Genomic DNA, 20,145 nt, shown 5'->3' on the forward strand with positions numbered 1-20,145 from the left:
GATCTCAAGCCTTTTATATGGACCAAATCTATCATAAAATTCCTTTGCCAATTACCCCAAACTAGGTGTGAAAACCAACAACTCTTGAGAATAGTAGAAATAATACAAATGTTGGAATTTATCAATATTTTCTGTCAATTGACTCCTGAAAGGCAAAAGATGTCATTTCAAATCCAGTTCTTTATTCAATTTCTACCTCAAACTTGAATCTGCAGTAATATAGAAAGCAAAGCAATTTTTAAAGAAAAAGAACAACATTTCTGAAGCATTTAAATCAATACCTGGTGTTTCTTAATTTGGACAGATCTGAAGATTTATTTATGGTCTTTGCATTTTTTCCCTGTTTAAGAACCAAATTTTCAATTCTTACAAAAAGAATCATTCAATCATTGATATGCTTATACTGCATTTTTATATTTAAATATTAATTTATCCACTGCCACCTCTAACTGCATAAAATAAAAAAGTGATGACTTTTGAACTACAGAGAATACCAGAATATTTGGCTGCAATCTAAACTAAAATATTCCTGATTTCCAAATATTTTGAGGCAATCCAAGTCAAAAAAGACAAAGAAACTTGTCAGAAAAATCATTTAGAAATTTGGAGGCTGTGTTGCTTGTTATTCCTTTAGAGTTAAAAATTTGGTCTTTTTGTGTTAGACTGTGATTTCCCAAACCATACACAGCCTACATTATTTCTTGCAATATAAAACTTCAATTACTTAAACTTTGAGTCTTCAAAATAGGAGTTGGTATTGATCTAGATGTTCATGTGTCCATTAAGAATTCTACAAGTGCCTATCAAGTTTCTTTTCTTTCTGTCTTTAAAGTTTTTTTTTTTTATTATTTTAAAATTGCAATTGGATGCACCATTTTGCTTCCTGGTAAATGAATCTCAATCTTCACTCATTGGTTATAGCAAGTATTTGAGATTATTGATAACATGGTTCCAAATTCTAGCTATGCCCATGGTTTTACACATAGAAGGGAGAGCCTATGTGTCTATGACTTTTATTTGATCAATCAATTAAATCTCAAGTAAATATTTTATCACACACGCACTTACTAATTTACTGGCTGCGAGTATTCAACATTCTTTGTTTTGTCACTAATGTTCTTTATTTCCAATAATTTTCTCTCTCCCTCTCTCTTCCCCGCCCCCCCATGCCCAACTCAACCAAGTGGTGGCGTACCATCTTAATAATCTTAATGTTCTTCAAAATTGCACACTTTGTAGCATCATTTTTATATTTAACATTTTACTTATTGGTCCACTCTTCCTCTTTTGTTTTTTTAAAAAAACTAAAAAAAGAAAGAATGGAATGAAAGCAGCTCTTAACAATGTGGACTAGCACCATTTGTAAGATTAAATTTCACTAATTGTAACTGGTGTCTTTATAGAGCTGCCTTTTTTGTAATTAGTTGAATTATAAACATACTTCATGTTTGTCATTGATTGTCATCTAATCTGATTGCGAAAAGACGACTAACAAATGTGCTAGCATTTTGTTACGCGGGGATAAAACATCAGGGATACCTTATGTCTCATAAAACAATCTGTAGTCATTAAGTGTGTTTACGGTTGTACTTTATTTCATGTTTGAACACAAATACGTTGTCGAACTATAGATATGTTAAGCAAAATATTGATAGCTGGATTTCATGCATGGTAAAAAAAATCTCAGCCCTCCGTACTAAATACCATTGTTCTTTACTGCAATCTATTTTAGAAAATAAAGGTGAGAAAGTACTCCTTGATAATTTAATAATAATATTCGGTGATTTGTAACTTAGCAACGTAACTATTATTGTTGTTAAGAGCACTAAAGCCACTCAGAGGTTTCTACAGAAATACAGAATTCAACACATACACAAACACACACACACATGATAGATGCATTTAGATCCCAAGAAAAATAAATTTACTTGTTACTATAAGCATTTTGCTTCTTCGTTTATACAATCACCAGGAAGTTTATTAATGATAAGTGAAGTTCTCTTTATAGATTTAATGGCGAATGTACAGTATAATGTTAGGAAAGCATTTGGTGGATTCTTTTGTTCTTATTATCCTCAGAGTGAGTCCCTTTTGAGCACTCTAGCACTAAGTACTAAAGGTAGCAAATCAACAATGGTTACCCATTAGGATAAACAGGGAACAGATTCTGTGTTCTAATTGAAGTTACTAGGAAGATGATTTATTTATTTATTTGTTTAAATTTCTATACCGCCCTTCTCCAATAGGACTCAGGGCGGTGCACAGCCTAAGTAAAAACAAAGCATACAAAATTTAAAAAACAGTATTAAAATAATTAGATATTCTGGCCGTAAATTAAAACAACCCAATTTAAAACCAATTTAAAATTTAGCTCAAGCCAGCCCAGATTTATTATAGGTCCTCGAAGATGATTTATTATAGGTCCTTATAACCATTCATTTAGTGACTATTCAAAGTTATAAGAGCACTGGAAAAAGTGACTTGTGACCATTTTTCACATGAGCGCTGCAGCACCCCCATGCCCAGCTGAGCCGCACAATCATCAGAGGCTTTTTTTTTTACTGTTAAAAGCATTTTTTCTACAACCTCTTCAGCTGAAAAAATGTTTTTAAAAGTAAAAAAAAAAAGCCTCTGATGATCGTGCGGCTCAGCTGGGATCGTCAAAAGCTTTTAAAAGAAAAAAAAACTTTTTTCTTTTAAATGCCTCTGACGATCCAAGCTGAGTTGCCTGATTGGCAGAGGCATTTAAAAGAAAAAAGCCTCTGCCGATCAGGCAACTCCGCTGGGATCATCAGAGCCTTTTGAAATCATTTTTTTACAACCTCTTCGCCGAAGAGGCTGTAGAAAAAATGGTTTTAAAAGTAAAAAAAAAAAAAATTGGCCACGCCCACCATCACATTACCCCCCCCACACACACCAAGCCACGCCCACAGAACCGGTAGTAACAAATTTTAGATTTCACCCCTGAAAAAAACCCTGCTGGCCAGCCAATTTCCTCACCAAGAAAACAGTCACTGGAAGAATTTAAGAATTAAGATAGCTTGTTGAAGGAAAAATTGAAAAAGAGTTGATTTACTGAAGCCCCGTTTGTTCTTTCTTAAAAGATGCCTTCAGTATATTTTTATAGTACACAAAGAAATATAAGATTTTCCTTTTTTATGAGTTACTCTAATTCATGCTATTTTAGAAAAAGGATGCAAAAGCACTTTTGGAATGACAGAGCACTTTTTGAGTGACAAATGGAAAGGGCAGACAAATGTAATAATGTATTGTTTTATTAGGCTCTATATTAACATTGGAAAACACTACATCATTACACAAAATTCTGTTCTTTTAAAAACAGCAAATCCTTTAATACATTCTTTGGTAACGTTACCGAAAATAAATTAGTGAATGACAATTCAGGAATTTTATGTTTAAAGCCTTGTTTCTAAAAATATATCTTTGTCTCCAGACTTGTTTTCTTCTGGATTAAGCCATACTACATAAAATTATACATATTCTAAGAGAACTACAAGGAAACAAAATATGACCGACCAAAAGCTCACATTAGGCTGATATCACAATAAATAATAAGGCAGTCGACTTATATAAAGGGAACAATAGCATTGCACAGAAACTACATCAGCGGGATGACTTACTAAAACTTTGTAATCGTAAAACATATTGATAGATCATGGGGAGTTTAAGAAAAGAAAATAACATAACATTTAAGACTTAAATCAAGGGATTATTTTTTGAGTATCATTAACTCAAAATAAATAGATTGGTCCTGCAATAGGAATCTCATCAGTACCAAGTGAACAATTATGTCTTCCTTGTTCGAATAAGGTATCCAATAAGGAGAGATTTTGATCATCTCATAGGAAGGAATTCCTTACTTATGGCAATGTCTCAGAAAAGTACTTATTCCTTGTCATTATTTGCCTAATCTAAATCTACTGATTGAACGTAAGCAGAACCTCTCCAATTATACTTATTACGTGTATTGGGTGATTTGGGTAGAGGGATCTTCTGAATATCTGAGGTTTAAACCACTAGGGATTTATAGACTAATAGCAACATTGGCCTGCCACCCTGCAAGCAATGTAGTCGCTTAATAATAATTGGGTAGGTGTACATTGTGTCTGTTGCAGTGTTCAGGCCATTTTTGTAGAGTGCATTGCAGCAATCCAATCAAGATGAGAGTCTGGATCACTGACCCTGGGCTGTGTTCTTAACTGATAGACCAACCAAAATATAGAGCCAGCTTTTTCCCCCTCCTGTGATTTCGATAGATGTCCCAATCAAAATGGCACCCAGCACAGAGGTATCTGCGGAGGATTCAAAATGTGCAAGACAGCAGGGGCAGCTTTGCAATTAAAGTTGCATCTGCCATCCTGACCCCCGCTTCCCTTCCTATGTCTGTGCCTCTTGCAAAAGATTGAACCATTCCACAGAATCCTTCATAATGCCCTTTTTTTTCCTTTGGAGGGACAGCAGCCTCACAAAAAATAAAACAAAATCCCATTTTCCAAACTTCCTGGTCTGACACACTCACCCATCTCCAATTCTGCTGTTTCCACAGATTCAGCATCCATTTTTCGGGCCCTCACCTGTTGTATCACAGCCTCCAAAACAGGCGTGAAATGCTCCCAGTTTGGACCAGATCGCCGATCTGGTAGCGATGGCGGTGGGTGGTTCGGAGAACCGGTAGCAAAAATCCCTGCAACCCCCCCATGCCCAGGTGAGCTGCGCGATCAACAGAGGCTTTTTTTTTTAACTTTTAAAAGCATTTAAAAGCATTTTTTTTACAACCTCTTCTGCCGAAAACTCTTAAGGTTGTAGAAAATAAAAAGTTGGCCATACCCACCTAGTCACCCCCCCCACCAAGCCACGCCCACAGAACCGGTAGTAACAAATTTTACATTTCACCACTGCTCCCAAACACTACAGAGCCTGCAACTTAATCTTGGCTAGCGTTTTAAAAATCTATAGGCTTTTAAAGCTACAATTTATTAAACCAAGGGGTTGGACTAGAAGACCTCCCTTCCAACTCTGTTATTCTAAACAGTTTATCAGACGGAGATGGGCCGTGAAGAAACATGAAGTGTCTGTCTATCATCTATCTATCATCTATTTCTATCTATCTATCTATCTATCTATCTATCTATCTATCTATCTATCTATCTATCTATCTATCTATCTATCAACAGAACCAGTCAAACTTTTGAAGCCCTGATACTTTTCACCTTTTGTTAACCTCAATATTTCTGATTCCAAAGTGGGAGGGGCTACAACCCTCCCCCTCCCACCCACCCCAGGTAAAAAACTAGAGAAGAATCTGCTTGGTTTCCATTTTCAGGGGCTGCTGCAGCACCCGTGAGAAAGCAATCCACAGAGCGGCTTGTTTGCAGGGTTTTAGGAGCCATGCCCTGCGCCCATTGACTGGCAAGTGGGAAGAACCTCCTCGGGCTGCTCCTTTTTCCAGTCCAAAGAAGGACATCTGGAAATGAAGCGGCCAAAACCTCCGGCGCGCCTTCTGTCTCAGCCGCTTGTTTCCATTCTTGGGAGATGCACTTTCTCGGGAAGGTGTCGGGCGAGACGAGCCGCTGGGGGCAGCAGCGGGAGCCGCGGAGCAATTCTCCCAGGAGGCTCTACCTCCTCCGCCTCCGCCTCCACCTCCGCCCCTGCCGACGGCGCCTTCCCAGACTCCTCTCCGGGTAAACAGCGATGGCCGCAGATGAAGGAGGCGGAGACCAGGATAACAACATGGGAAACCACTTGCAGATCCTCCCGGGTAATAGCCGTTCCTGCCTTACGCCGATGGGAACCGGGGAGCCTCCTGAGCGCGGCAGCGAGCGCTTGGGGTGGACGAAGGGGATGGGGGACGGGGGTTAGGAGGGGATCGGGGAACCTGGGCAGAGAGGGGGAAAAAGGGGAATGGGGAGAGCCGCCAGTTTGTCCTCCCCATAGATTAGGGCCTGAAGCTCTGGAAGGCGTTGGGCAAAGGGCTTGGATTGGGCGCAATCCTGGGTTTGGCCAGGCAGGGGCAAAGGGAAGAAGCGAAGGGGCAAAATCTGGGCCTAAAAGAAGGCGATCCCGGGCTTTTAATCGTGGACGGTTAAAGGGACTGAAGTCCTGCGTTAGGGACCTGGTGCGTCTAAATCCAGAGAAGGGAAGAGGTGGGTCTGTGTGAATGGGGGGTGGGCGGGGTGGGGGGTGGGGAAAGGGAGGATGTTTGGTTTGCTTTGATAGTCAAGGAAATGAGATCAGGGAACATTTCCAAACCCCCCCCCCCATCCTGGACTATTTTTTGCGGGCATGAGCTCCTTAAGGAATTGTAGTACTGGGATGGCGAAGAGGGATGGAACCAAGGCAGAATTTGCAACCAGGAGAGATTAAATAAATGCGGGATGAATCGCTCCTATTCAGCAGTTCCTGTATATCTTAGAAGAGAAATTTGAAACTGGGTGGGGTGGGGGTGGGGGGGGGCTTCCTGACCCCACTGCTGTCAAATGCACAGGAATCTTGGCAGGAAACTGCATGACATCTTTTGGAGAGTCACGACAAAGGAGGAGAGGCTGATAGTTTGTTCTAGAGACAACATTCAGAGTTGTATAGTAATGTCGGTGTGTATGATATAAGGAGCTGGCGTACGGAGACTTGTAAGGTCACAATATTAAAATCTCTTTTTCAAAGATATAACAGTCTAAGAAAATAAGGAGAATTCACTTGGGGGCACAAGTGAATTAAAAAGCAAAAAAAAAAAAAATGCTTTGACTTAGATGTGGCCAGTCAATTTCTATCCGAATATTTTGGACACCCAAAACTTTGAAACATGGGCATTTCACACCAAATTATTATAGACCCTTGTAAATGTAGTCAGACTGTAAAAGTTGGTAGCCTTTCTATTTACATTGGATGCAGAAAAGGCGATTTGTCATGGAGCACAGGCCTCTCTAAGCTGTTTAATACAGAAAATGTAGGCAGGCAGCCCTCTGCTGTTTTTCTAGGAAAAGAGCCTTGATGGTACAGTGGTCTAAGCACCCTGTTATTAACACAGCTGCCTGCAATTACTGCTGGTTCGAATCTCCCCAGGCTCAAGGTTGACTCAGCCTTCCATCCTTTCTAAGGTAGGTAAATTGAGGACCCAGTTTGTGGGGGAAATAAGCTGACTTTGTATAAATATACAAAAGTATGAAGGCTATTGCTTAACGCATTGTAAGCCGCCCTGAGTCTCCGGAGAAGGGCGGCATATAAATCAAATTAAAAAAAAAAAAAAGGTTTTCCTACTTCAACAACCAACCCCAAAAAATCTTTTGCTGGCTTCCTCAGTTGCCTGCCTGGAAATTCTTGCCATTTTCATGAATTTGTTTAGCTTTTTTTTAAAGAATCCTTTAAGTCAGTGATTATTAGCGTACCTGGTTTTTGGAAAGCACTACTTGTTGCGTGAAAGTATTTTGTCTGTCCTGAGACTTATCTCAGACAATTTCATTACACGGTTTTAGAAATGCCCACTTAGTTTCTCCCCCCCCACATTTTTACATTATTTTGTAAAGCCTTGTAAACCTATTAGTCACCTTATTTTCTAAATAAAAATGTTTTGATTTTTTTTCTGTGTATAGATGGTACATAATTTTGATTGCCCTTTTATCCCTTACCTGAAATTATAATTGTAAAGTATGTTTATAAATTATAATTTACATTTTCGGCTTAACGGTTGACCCAGATGATACAGTACAAATATTTTTCCTGGGTATTCACTGTAATTTCAAAACAAAATAATTGTTTATATCATTTACAAATTAGCAATACCAATAGCACTTAGACTTATATCATGCTTTTACAGCCCTCTCTAAGTGGTTTACAGAGTTAGTATATTGCCCCCAACAATCTGGGTCCTTATTTTACCCACCTCGGAAGGATGGAAGGCTGAGTCAACCTTGAGCTGGTGAGATTCGATCTGCTGAACTGCAGCTAGCAGTCAGCTGAAATAGCCTGCAGTACTGCACTTTAACCACTGCGCCACCTCGGCTCTTCTCAAATTATCTTGTAAGGCAGTCTTCCATTCGCTTCTTCTCCATTCAGGTAACTTTAGAGGAGCAGAAAACTATAAAAAAGTGACTTCTGACCCTATGAAAACAGAACTGAATATGCATTTGGAACTTGAAACAACAAGAAAATAGCATAATGCAAATAATTATAATAACAGGAACAATTCAGGCCAGTCAATCCATAGCTCATTTGAGAGTCTTTAGGACCTTGGGAAAGGATAGAAGGATTCGGGCCCTCCAAACCACAGGGAGAATGATGCTCCGTGGATGATGATGTTTCATGGAAGAGACTTGAAGCATGCCCAATATTCTGATTCTTGTGGGATAAGCACAGACAGTTGGAGACATTCAAATCACACACCTTGACTTGCATCCAGAAGCTTATATGGTAGGGAACCAGTGCAACTTGTGAAATAATGGTTTTACGTGGGTGCATATGTTTTAACTGCACTATATTCTGAATCGGTTTCCATTTCTGGGTAGTTTTCAAAAGCTTCAGGGACAGCCCCATATAGTTTGCATTGCAACAATTTAGATGTGTATTAGGGTTAGGTCCTCCTGATTGAGATACAGTTGATGCACAAGATGGATTTATGCAAAGGTTCTGGTGCCCCTGTCTGCCACTTTTTTCAGCAGGATCTGAGAGTTCAAACCTGATACCAAAGTGTGTATCAGTTATGTTTAGGGGGGTATGACCTCTTCAAGGACCAAAGGTTCCAGAGTCAAGGAACCCACAACCCATAGCCATTCTGTTTTGCTAGATTGAGCCAAAACCTGTTTTTCTCTATCCAGACCCTACAACTCCAGACACAAGAAAGAATCTTGATGGCATTTCTTGGTTGGACTAGTGTGGAGATATATAATTGGGCATTCTGTAATAACCTTGCCCATCGGTCTCATGTAGAAGTTAAATAAGACCAGAGTAAGACTAGAACCCTAGGTTGGATATCCCATAAAGGCCTTGGTGTAGATCTTTTTTCCCCTTTCAACACTAACTGGAAATGATTGTGGAGGAAGGAGGAGAACCAACACAACACTGTACTTCCCACTATTAAACCTCAAAGCCAGTGTATCAATGGTAACAAAAGCACCAAGAGTTCAAGAAGGGCCACAATGGACGAATTGTAATTATCCCAATATAAAGCCTGACTGGAAGGGATCTAGATAATTCATTTCCTCCAGAACCCCATGAAACTTCAAGCCAGCCATCTTCTGAACGATCTTTCTCCAAAGAAAGAAGGGTAGATACCAAATGAAAATATGCAGTATTGTTAGAACTAGGGAAGATTTCTTGAGAAGGGTTGGACCACAGCCTCTTTGAAAGCTAGAAATAAACTTTCTTCAGTCAAGGAAGCATTTCACAGAGTTCTCTTCTTTCCCAAGGAGGATTGAGTCAACCTGAACAAGGCCACTGGAGGTCTGTCATATATAATGAGAGGGGAAGAATTGTGTTTTGCTGCTCTCAAGATAATTCTTAAGAAAGGATCTTACCTGTGTTGATTAGATTCACTTGTTGTGTTTCTCCAGCAGTCTTCCAGGTTCCTCTTCTGCCTTTACTTTTGCTCCTCAGAGGATCAAGGAGCTTTCAGCTATCTAAGGACACAGAGAGGCTGCAAAGCTGCAATTCAGTCCAAGGATATGATTATCCCCTCCAAACAATGATGAATACCTTAGATGAATATCAGTGACGTTCAGTAATGAACATCAAAACCTCAGAAATAACCCCAAACTTCCTTTCGAAATCCTAATTGAGTTCCTGGTACAGACTGGTCCAATTGCAGGAAATAGTTATAGAGAATTTAATATAAACATGGAATGATTTGCAAGAAATGCTGATGATGTCTCCAGTTCTAGATAACACTGTGAAATAAAAGCTACTACAATAACTACTGACCACTTCTGTAACTTGATCCCATAACAACTTCTATCAGATCCATGGTTGTCAGGGTAATCATGTGCTTCCATGCCCAGAAAAAGCATTAACATTTTGTAGTACTATTAATTTGGGTAACATCAACTCTGATAGAGGCTCAAGGAGCTCTGGTAAGGGGGCTACCATATAGCAGGAGGTTGGTATAGAAGCAGTGTGCTCTAGGCATGATGCCTAGAGTTTTAATCTTAGCAGAGACTCATAACTAACTTTATGTGGGGCAGTGTTTCTTAAAGTTGTAAGGTCTCTCAGATAATCTTAATTTCCCTACTGTCCCTGCCCAGGGATTTTGGGTAATGCTATATTAGGAACCCATATTCAGCACTAGTGAAATGCAATCTGCATAGCAAGCATCCATGATAGTTGGCTTACTCCAGTACAAGTCATATTTCATTGAAGGCTATAAAGTTTATCAGATGCAAATTCTCCATTTCCCTCCATGGAATTTAGGGTTGATGTATGCAGTTCCTGGATAGTTTGTACAAGCAATTACCACATTTAGTCCTACAGAGTATTAACATAATTGCTTAGAGGTTTTTCTTTCTTAGTTACCAGCCTGAGTACTGATAAACAAATGGGTGTTTTTCCTCACCTCCAACAGATGTGCTTGCTTGATCTGTGCCATTAGGCAATTTATTGATAATACAAGTAGCGCTTTTCCTTTGATTAAGGTTTCTACTTGAATAAATCTTTTAGTGGAATACGTGAATAATAAGGGATAGCATGTATGATTTTGATTTAAGAGTTATGAGAATTTTTTTGTTATGGCTGATGAAATAAATGAGAAGTGAACAACATTTTTCACTTTTTTCAGATCAAATAGTAATAGCACTTAGACTTATATACCGCTTCATAATGCTTTACAACTCTCCCTAAGCAGTTTACAGAGTCAGCCTATTGCCCCCAACAATCTGGGTCCTCATTTTACCCACCTCGGAAGAATGGAAGACTGAGACAACCTTGAGATTTGTGAGATTTGAACTGCCAAACTGCTGGCAGCCGGCAGTGAATAGAAGTAGCCATTCTAACCACTGCGCCATCACAGCTCAATACTACCAAGAACTTGTAGCAGTGGTTGAATTAAGAAAGTAAGTGATGCCCAAACATACTGGCAAGGCAGGAAAAACCCCAAACTTGATTTAATATTAGTTTTAATTAATCAACTAAGGTTAAAGATTACTTTGTGTATATTTAATTCTCTCATTCGTCCTATTAAAATTTAAAATTCTTCAGCAAATTTTTCAGGATTTTATATCGTATATTAGAAGCCCACGGGTAACTAGTACTTCTGTGTTGGCATCCCAGTCTTATGAGGACTTGATTACTGAATTTTAAAGAGAACATAATATTTCTTACAGGAAAGTTAATATATTGTAAGATTATAAGGGAACATTTACAATCTTTTTCTAAACATTAAAACTATAAGGGCTTGAACGTTTTCTGATTGGCAACATCCAGGCCACCTTGGATCACCTGAAAAGAGGAAGGGAGGGAAGATGTATATGGTTTCTTCAAACTGTAGAATTTTTCGCTGCAGAAATGTAAACAAAACTGTGCTCACTTAATACTTGGATTGGAGACCACCAAGAGATCATAGGCTGTGGACTAGGCTTGGAAGGCCAAAAAATAAAATCTGGGAAGAAAGTAATGGCAAACCAAACCATTTCCCTGTTACTGCTAAGAAAATTATAGAGACATGCTCACCAGGAATCAAACTTGACTCAAGAATATCTTGCTAGATTGAAGGCTATGTGACTTTATCCTGCCCATTTTCCTCTTTTACGGATTAATAACAACTAGATATTGGAGCAATTAATTATTTTTCAGAAACAGATATTTGCAGCAGAAGCTTCTATGCTTGAGGAGGGGCACTAATCCATCAGTTTTCTGTGCAAATGGAGAACTTAATCTCACATTGTCCCAAGGACCTTGTATCAGTGATGCTTTTCTTCTTTTGGGAAGGAGTCACATAATCATCTTCAGTTAGCTTTCTTCAAAAATAGGGTGGAGTAACATTTTTTGCATTTTAACATGAGAAAGGAGTAAGTAGCTTCATATAAGTTGAAAAATAGAGATTCCCATATTCTGTTGTATGAGTAGGGAAAAGAAAGGCTGACTGAAGTGGGATTCTTGACTGTTGCTTGATGCTTAATTGCTTTTATATGGCATAATCACTGAATCCTGACCTGTCTCTGTTAATTGCTGTTTTGTTTTTCTCCTGTCTGAATTCCATATTGGTGCAAGAGCCAAACTGACACAATTGCATCATAACACATTAAGTTAGTTAAGTTTCCTACTTCCTTCAAGAAGAATGCCTGGCTTTTGTTTTACATCTCTGCATTTTGAGAAACAAAACTTCTATTTCCATTACCACTGCTGTTTGGTGTCATAATGGGGCCATATCTGTGTCACTTTGACACTGCATAATTCAAGGCCTGCTGACTTTGCAGATTTCATGTATCTCTAAAGGATTTAAACTGCAGTATTCAGCAAGTCTCCTAGAATCCTCCTTCAATGGATTCCCAAGGTGCTTTTTTCCCTTGCAGTTGTGAAACAGCCAGTCAACTGCTAATTCTTAGAAGGAAGGTTGCACATCTTCACTTTAAATTCCAGAAGATCAGTTGGTGCAGATTATAATAAGTGTGTGGGGGTGGGGGTAGGGGGTGGAATCTGCATATAGAATTGATTGTGTAATGCAGATATAACTGGATTCATATAAATTGAATAGAGAGACTGCAATAAAGCCATGATCAAATTTGTTCTGTGTGTTTCAGCTTAGAAAGCTAAATAGGATAATGTATTATTACAAATTAATTGCATTTAGTAATAGTGGTATCTTGTTGAATAGCTTCATTTCCTGAAATATAGTTATTCCAGGTTTCTGTCCTGGTTCTGCTTTATTTCTTTTTGCGTTTAGCTTGCACACAGCAAAAGCCATCATTGCATAATTTGACAAGGGGTTTTGCTTTCTAGTTGGCTTGTTGTAGAGCCTAATGCTAAGAGGGAGTGGCTGCCCAAGGTCACCCAGCTGACTTCCCTGTCTATAGGAGGACTAGAACCTAGGTCTCCTTGCTCCTAGACTGGTACTTTAACGCTACAGATAGTCCTCAACTTAGAACCACAATTGAGCCCAAAATTCCCATTGCTAAGCAAGGCAGTGGTTAAGCGAGTTTTGGTCCATTTTACGACCAGTGCTGCCACATTTGTTGAGTGAATCACTGCCATTGCTAAGTTAGTAACATGGTCATTAAATGAATCTGGTTTCCCAATTGACTTTCCTTGTCAAAGGCTCACAAAAGTTAATCACATGACCCTGGGACACTGCAACCCTCATAAATACATGCCAGTTACCAAGCGTCTTGAATTTTGATCATGTGACCATGGGGGTACTGCAGTGATCGTAAGTGTGAAAATGATCGTAAGTCACTTTTTTTCACTGCTGTTGTAACTTCGAATAGTCACTAAATGAATGTTCGTACATCGAGGACTACCTATGCACCTTCCAGACCGTCACTTTCATTTCCTGAAAAATTATTAGTCCTTTGCATTATATTTACATTATTCCTTCTTTATATTCTTAGTCATTTACATTATATTACATTTACATTATTCCTTATTTCTATTCATAACAAAATTCCTTAAGAGTTGGAATACAGGTTGGGATAGAGCTGAGCTAGTTGCAAGCATTGTGGATTGAAAAGTGCTTCATTGAAGGAAGGTGGATCTGCCCTGATGCAACCCTTAAAAATCCAAGTGAAAGGGAAATACTGGTTTCTTTTTTTTTTTCCTGTCATGTCCTTGTAGCAACCCATGTTATTTTGATATTAGCTAATTTTAAGGCATTTCAGATCTTTGGATAATACAGGAAAAGAGTGTGTGCATCCCTCAGAGATATTACTGAGAGGAGATTGAAGTCTCTTGGGGCGTTTTTCCATGGTGTCACTGCAGTGAAATGAGTCATCCTTCCTCAGAAGCTTTAATTCCTCAGCCGATATACAGTGCAAGTTCATCAAATGCTTTCTTTCCTTGTTGTTATTTTTAAAAAGAGAGACAATGTAGGACAGCGGTCCCCAACCTTTGCAGCTTGGTGGCCCAGCTGGAGTACCAGCCCACCGGTTGCGCAAGATGAGCTGAGGGTGTGCGCACATGTGCACCGACCTGCCACTCGTGTGCCCTGGTTGCAAATAGACTATGACCTGGTAGTCAGCTGTGGCCCAGGGGTTGGGGACCCCAATGTATGGAATCCAAACAGGCTAATCTTGTAAAGAATGAACCATATCTTAGTATTAAGACTGAATGTCAACATCCGGTATTTTAGAAAGTTACTCCCACTAATGAATCAGTTATTGAAGGGATTAAAAAGAATTTACAAATAGTTCTTTGTTTGTTTGTTTGTTTGTTTGTTTGTTTGTTTATTTATTTATTTATTTATTTATTGCGATTTATATGCCGCCTTTCTCCCTAGGGACTCAAGGCGGCTTACAAAATGACAACTTCAATACAAATCACAATACAATACCAAATTAAAATCAGTAACCCAATTAAAAAACGATTTAAAATTATACCAGTGTACCCCCAAACGGATCAGTTTACTTAGCACCATGCATGAAATAAAAGCTGATCCACTTTGATGAAATATGTAAGAAATAGTGATAATTGTGAACAGTACTGACCTTAATATTATCCTCTCTACTGAAACAATTTTTTCAAAGTTCAAAAATCACTCTCAAATATGGGCTGTAGTAGGTCGTGAGGAACAGAATAATGATCAGATAACTTTCCATAAGAAGAGAGCCTGTCTTTGCGTTAACATATTTCTCCATTTCTAAACATACAACAACGATATTTCTCTTGATGTTCCAGCCATATAGTAGGTCATACAAGAAACTTAAAATACTGTATTTTTCCCAGTATAAGATGCACCGGAGTATTAGACACAGCTTAGTATTTGGGGAGGAAAATAGGAAAAAAAAGTCTGCCTACTAGGTATTCAACTGGCTAGCATCCTTAGTCTGGTCAGCTTCAGCACATTAGTTTGCTGGTTTTTATCCCCTGCTTGGGGAATAAAAAACAGCTTCTAAAGCACAACTGATCTTTGGAGAGAGAAGCAATGAGAAAAGCAGGCAAACCACGGAGATCGCTTCACTTGTTAGTGCTTCGTTAGGGCTGAAAAAAACCTTCGAAAAAGCTACATTCAGAGTATAAGACGCACCCAAATTTTCAGCCTCTTTTAGGGGAGAAAAGAAGGAGAGTGCATGTTATACTCCGAAAAATACTGTAGTTTTTAGTGTACGGTGGACTGAAAAAGGTGTACTAATTTTTGTGGTTTAATGTTTGAGTTATGATATTTTTATGAGTTTTAAAAATACGTTTAAACTTCTTTTGGTCTTGTTAGCCGAGAGTGAGGAAGAGGATGACGTTGAAATGGAAGTTGAAGATCCCGACGGCATGGATGCTGAAAAGCCAAACATCATTAATTTTGACACTAGCCTGCCAACCTCTCATGTGGTATGTGAACAGTGCTGTCATGGAATATCTGCTTGCCTTTTTCTAGGCTTATTGAATTTAAAACAGTCTGTTTCTTTGGAATTAGCATTCCTAAATTCATAATGCTAGCAGCTTAATACTTTAGGTGCTCTGCTGTAATCAAACTACTTTGTTTGTAGTTAGCAATTATCCTTTTTGCTTGTTCACATGCTCAGGATTATTATTTAGCAAGCGGATTTATTTATTTTTATATAACATTTATTTTCCAGTATAAACAAATGCAGACTTGCAGTGACTATAGAGACAATATACCAAAGTGAATACGTAAGCAGGAAAGTTGAATATGCAAACGTGTTCCTTATCTTGGAATATTCTATATATTCTAAGTCTACAGAGTGAACCCAGAATGTTCACTGTTAAAAAATAAGAAAAGAAGTTGAGGCTAGGCACGCTTAACATTTGTTTTATTATGTAAACTTTTAGACAATCACAAGCTGTTTTATGAAATATTTCGGTTACTGTCCCAAAGGTGCTTTTTCCAAAAAGGTAACTTTCTTGGGTTTTTCCTTTGAAACTATTTCCACTTCTCATCCAAGAAGTTTCTTCCATTCCCCACCAGTCAATTAGAACTGAAGAAGCTTCTTGGATAAGAAGCAAAATATTTTCAAAAGGAAAAAAAAAAAAACCCAAGGAAGTCCAGTTGCCTTTTGGAAAAAGTACCTGGCTCAGATGATTCAGATTCTCCATAGACATTTGTGTTACTACTTGGTGTATTCTTTTTCAGTAGTGTTGCTCAAAACTACTAGTAGCTGCTCTGCTATCAAGTGTCAATATTTTTATACTGTGTTTCTCTGAGGTTATTCCAGCATTCTCTTTAGGTTGTGGTATTTAAACATTGCAAACGAAACTGATAATTACTCCTACTTAATTGTAATTTTTTTCTTAAATTGAAGTATTTAGGATCAGATATGGAGGAATTTCATGGAAGGACTGTCCATGATGATGATAGCTGTCAAACAATTCCAGTTTTACCCCATGTTATGGTAATGCTGATTCCTGGGCAAACATTACCTCTTCAGCTTTTTCGTCCCCAAGAGGTCAGCATGGTTCGGAACTTAATACAAAGAGACAGAACCTTTGCTGTTCTTGCATACAGGTAAATATGTAAATAAATTTGCAGTTCTACTGTGATCCCAGACTGAACAGGAATTGTCCCATTTAATTTAATATTGAAGAAATTATTTGAACTTGTATATTGCATGACTAAATATTAACATGACTCATCTACGCAGTCGTTATTGTAGAAATAATTTCTCCCATGCTTTGGGGAAGAGCAAAGGTTAATTATATAAACCCCTCCAGTGAAGCTTATATAATTGTGATTTTGAGGGGATTTAGCGATGCAGTATTATCCAATGTCTCTGCTGAATGTCAAAGCAAAAATATCGAAGCCTTTTTTTTTTTTTGTAGGATTTTCTGCTGTGATATGTTAAAAAAAGAGCCAAACTTTGTTTCTTACTCCTTGAGTCAAGCATGTAGTCAAGCATGTAGTATTTCTTGTATTCAATTATTTATACTACTACTTCTGATCCATAAGTTTCTGCAGTACGCTTGTTTTCATTGATTTTTATTTTATTTTTAAATGTATTTTATTTATTTTGTCAAGTACATATTAGATAATATATATAAGTATAAGCATGAATTGAATACATAAAATGAATACAATTAAAGAGAACATTAGGACAGGGACGGTAGGCACACTGGTGCTCTTATGCACATCCCTTACTACCCTGTTTCCCTGAAAATAAGACAACCCCTGATAATAAGCCCAATCAGGCTTTTGAGCGCATGCGCTAAAATAAGCCCTCCCCAAAAATATTTAAACGCATGCGCAGCAAGTCCCCGCCATTTCCTCGGGTTAGGGTTAGGAAGACAGAGTTGGAAATCAGGTAAGATGGCAAGAGGAGCCCCATCTTGCTCCACGCGCCCCAAAATAATAAGACCTCCCCAAAAATAAGGCCAAGCGCTTATTTCGGGGTTCAAATCAATATAAGACAGGGTCTTATTTTCGGAAAAACATGGTATCGCTTGCTTTAAGGGTTTTTTTTCCCCAGACCATGGCTTTGACCACTGCTGGTGACAGTTAAAACCTGTCACCATCCTTGTAAGTAAATAATTTTTGTAATTCCTGCCCTACAATGTCACAGTTCTTAGGATTAGCAGATTCTGTTAATATTGGGGATGTGTGTGTGTGCAGTGAAAACATTATTGCTCCTTTATCGCTCATTCTAACATTTTTTTTTAAGCAACATACTTGAAAGAGAAGCACATTTTGGAACAACAGCTGAAATTTATGCCTATCGGGAAGAACAGAAATATGGAATTGAAACCGTCAAAGTAAAAGCTGTGGGAAGGCAGCGGTTTAAAGTACTTGAACTGAGAACTCAAGCTGATGGGTAAGAAAGGAGCTATTTATTCCAGTTAAGCAGCAGCACCTTTTAACATCCATTATATTCTTACTATTTTATTAGTGTGAAATGACCAACTTTTAATCTTCAGGAATTTCTATTTAGAAGCTGCTTATACTAGTATGAAATCTTGTATGGTCCTGATCCTGGGTAATTGTGTTTGCTTTTGTGGCTGAAGTATTTAGTAATAATCACCTTAAAACATCTTAACACTGTTTAAGTATCTTCAAAGAAAAATCCTATTAATGTCACTATCCATTATCCCATTTATTTAATTTAAACAAAATATGAAGACATAAAAATATTAACTTATGGAACTCATGACAGTAACATTTAAGGTTTAATAACTTTGTATTTTACTGTTAATAAAATAAGGAGCATCTAATGGCTATACAGACACAACTATGCAGGGTTGTTTTAGAAAGAGGGAAGTCGATGCCAATGTATTTTTTTTCAGGATTTTGTGTGACGTCAACTTTGGGTTTCTTTTTGTAGACATCCCTTCATATACTTACCAGTTGATATCCTTTGTAGTGTTTTAAAATTAATTAAGGTTGGCTGTGGAATGAGCTTGCTTTATGAATTACATCAAACTTACTCAGTTTATTCTTCCTAAACTATATATGAAATTGAATACATTAAAAGATAAAATGCAAATATGCAAATATGGAATCAATAGTACAAAGATTGCAAATAAAACATATTGGAAGAAGAGTTTGTATCCTAATGAAATGTGCAGTCAAACATTTACATTGAAGGATCTGTACTGGAGGATGTATATGCATACACACACACAAGGTGAAATTTGATGGGAATTTAGAGCACACTTTCTGAAAAGGAAGCTCTGACTAAAATGTGATGAGTGAACTATCACTTCCTTTGTATAGTGTATTGAAAATAATGTACGTATTTTCTCCAGTTGAAAAAAAAAATCCTATATAGGAATATAGCCAATGGAACACAAGATGGCAGCATACATTAACGTCACGAGTAGCTGTATGTGTTAAGAAAATGTTTTGAAATAACATTGATAAATCTTTTGTGGCACTTGTAGTCAACTTCATCCAGATAAGCCTGAATGAAACCAGGAGAGTTGTGTTTGTGTCTTGTTTGTGTGGGTTTCACGTTGGCATATGATTAGCTGTGGTGATCTAATCATCTGGAATAGGCCTAATGTTGAATACTGTCCAGCTGTTCTGATCTTTAAAAAAATGTAGATTGCTGAGGAGAGTTTTGCTTTGTTATCCTTATAAATTTGCAAGGAATGCCTCCAAACTCTCTCCAAATGTTCCTGCTGAATTGTACATTTTAATATGACAGATGGAAAATTATTAAACACTTGGGATATAATATATTATCTGTTCGTATTTCATAACATTTTTGATTGGATTTTGGGTTTTTAATTTTTATTTAGATTAAGAAATTAATTAAATCAGATTAATGCTTGTTCCTATTTGGCTCACTATTTCCCTCAAAATAATAATAAAAATTTTACTCAAATGCCAAACTCTCTCCTTGGTTATCATGCACTTTAGATGAAGAAATCTCATCTGGAATTGTTGGCCTTTTGCAAGGCTTTAAAAACTTGAGTATTTATCTGGATCTGGATTGCGTTAAGAAACCCCCATTACTTGGCTTTATTCTTAGCTGATTAGTCATCACAGCTGCCGCTCGTATTTATTTTGTGGATGTTTTTATTGTTTTAATGCTTTTTATTGTTTTAGAATTTTAGAATTGTAAGCTAATCAGAGTTACTTGGTCGAATTGGATAGCTATAGAAAATGAATGAATGAATGAGCAAGCAAGCTGCTCAGATTGGGCAAGAGTTATTTTAATAGCAAGACCATGTTTCAATGATAGAGTCACCATGGTCTATGATGAATTATGAATGAGACTGATTGCATGCTAATCTCTCCTTATGATTCCACACAGTTTATGGATCATAAATCAGAATGAAAGACTGAAACTCATTAAAATCAACCCCTCATGAAGTTTCATATACAGTATCATTGTATATACAATACAATATATGATAGACTGAATCATATATACAATCTATCATATATACAATACATATATATATATATATATATTTATATATATATATATATATATATATATATATATATATATATATATATATATATATATACACACACACACTCCTCCCTTTATCAGCTGAGCCAGGTGAGAGGCAAGAGGGGAGAGGCAAGAGGGGAGAGAT

At 37.6% G+C, this 20,145-nt stretch overlaps 1 protein-coding gene across 1 annotated transcript in view; it reads left to right on the forward strand.

The window, feature by feature from the left end:
- The first annotated feature begins 5,302 nt into the window (after positions 1 to 5,302).
- Positions 5,303 to 20,145, forward strand: part of CRBN (cereblon) — a 30,228-nt gene continuing 15,385 nt past the window's right edge. The window contains exons 1-4 of the mRNA XM_034404460.3: positions 5,303 to 5,779; positions 15,362 to 15,474; positions 16,407 to 16,609; positions 17,760 to 17,909. Of these exons, the coding sequence (XP_034260351.1) occupies positions 5,713 to 5,779; positions 15,362 to 15,474; positions 16,407 to 16,609; positions 17,760 to 17,909 (533 nt within the window). The 5' untranslated portion in view covers positions 5,303 to 5,712. The remainder of the gene's footprint in view (positions 5,780 to 15,361; positions 15,475 to 16,406; positions 16,610 to 17,759; positions 17,910 to 20,145) is intronic.

Source organism: Pantherophis guttatus, chromosome 2 (genome assembly GCF_059756535.1).
Source record: "Pantherophis guttatus breed Tessera chromosome 2, ASM5975653v1, whole genome shotgun sequence".
Classification (NCBI taxonomy): Eukaryota; Metazoa; Chordata; class Lepidosauria; order Squamata; family Colubridae; genus Pantherophis; species Pantherophis guttatus.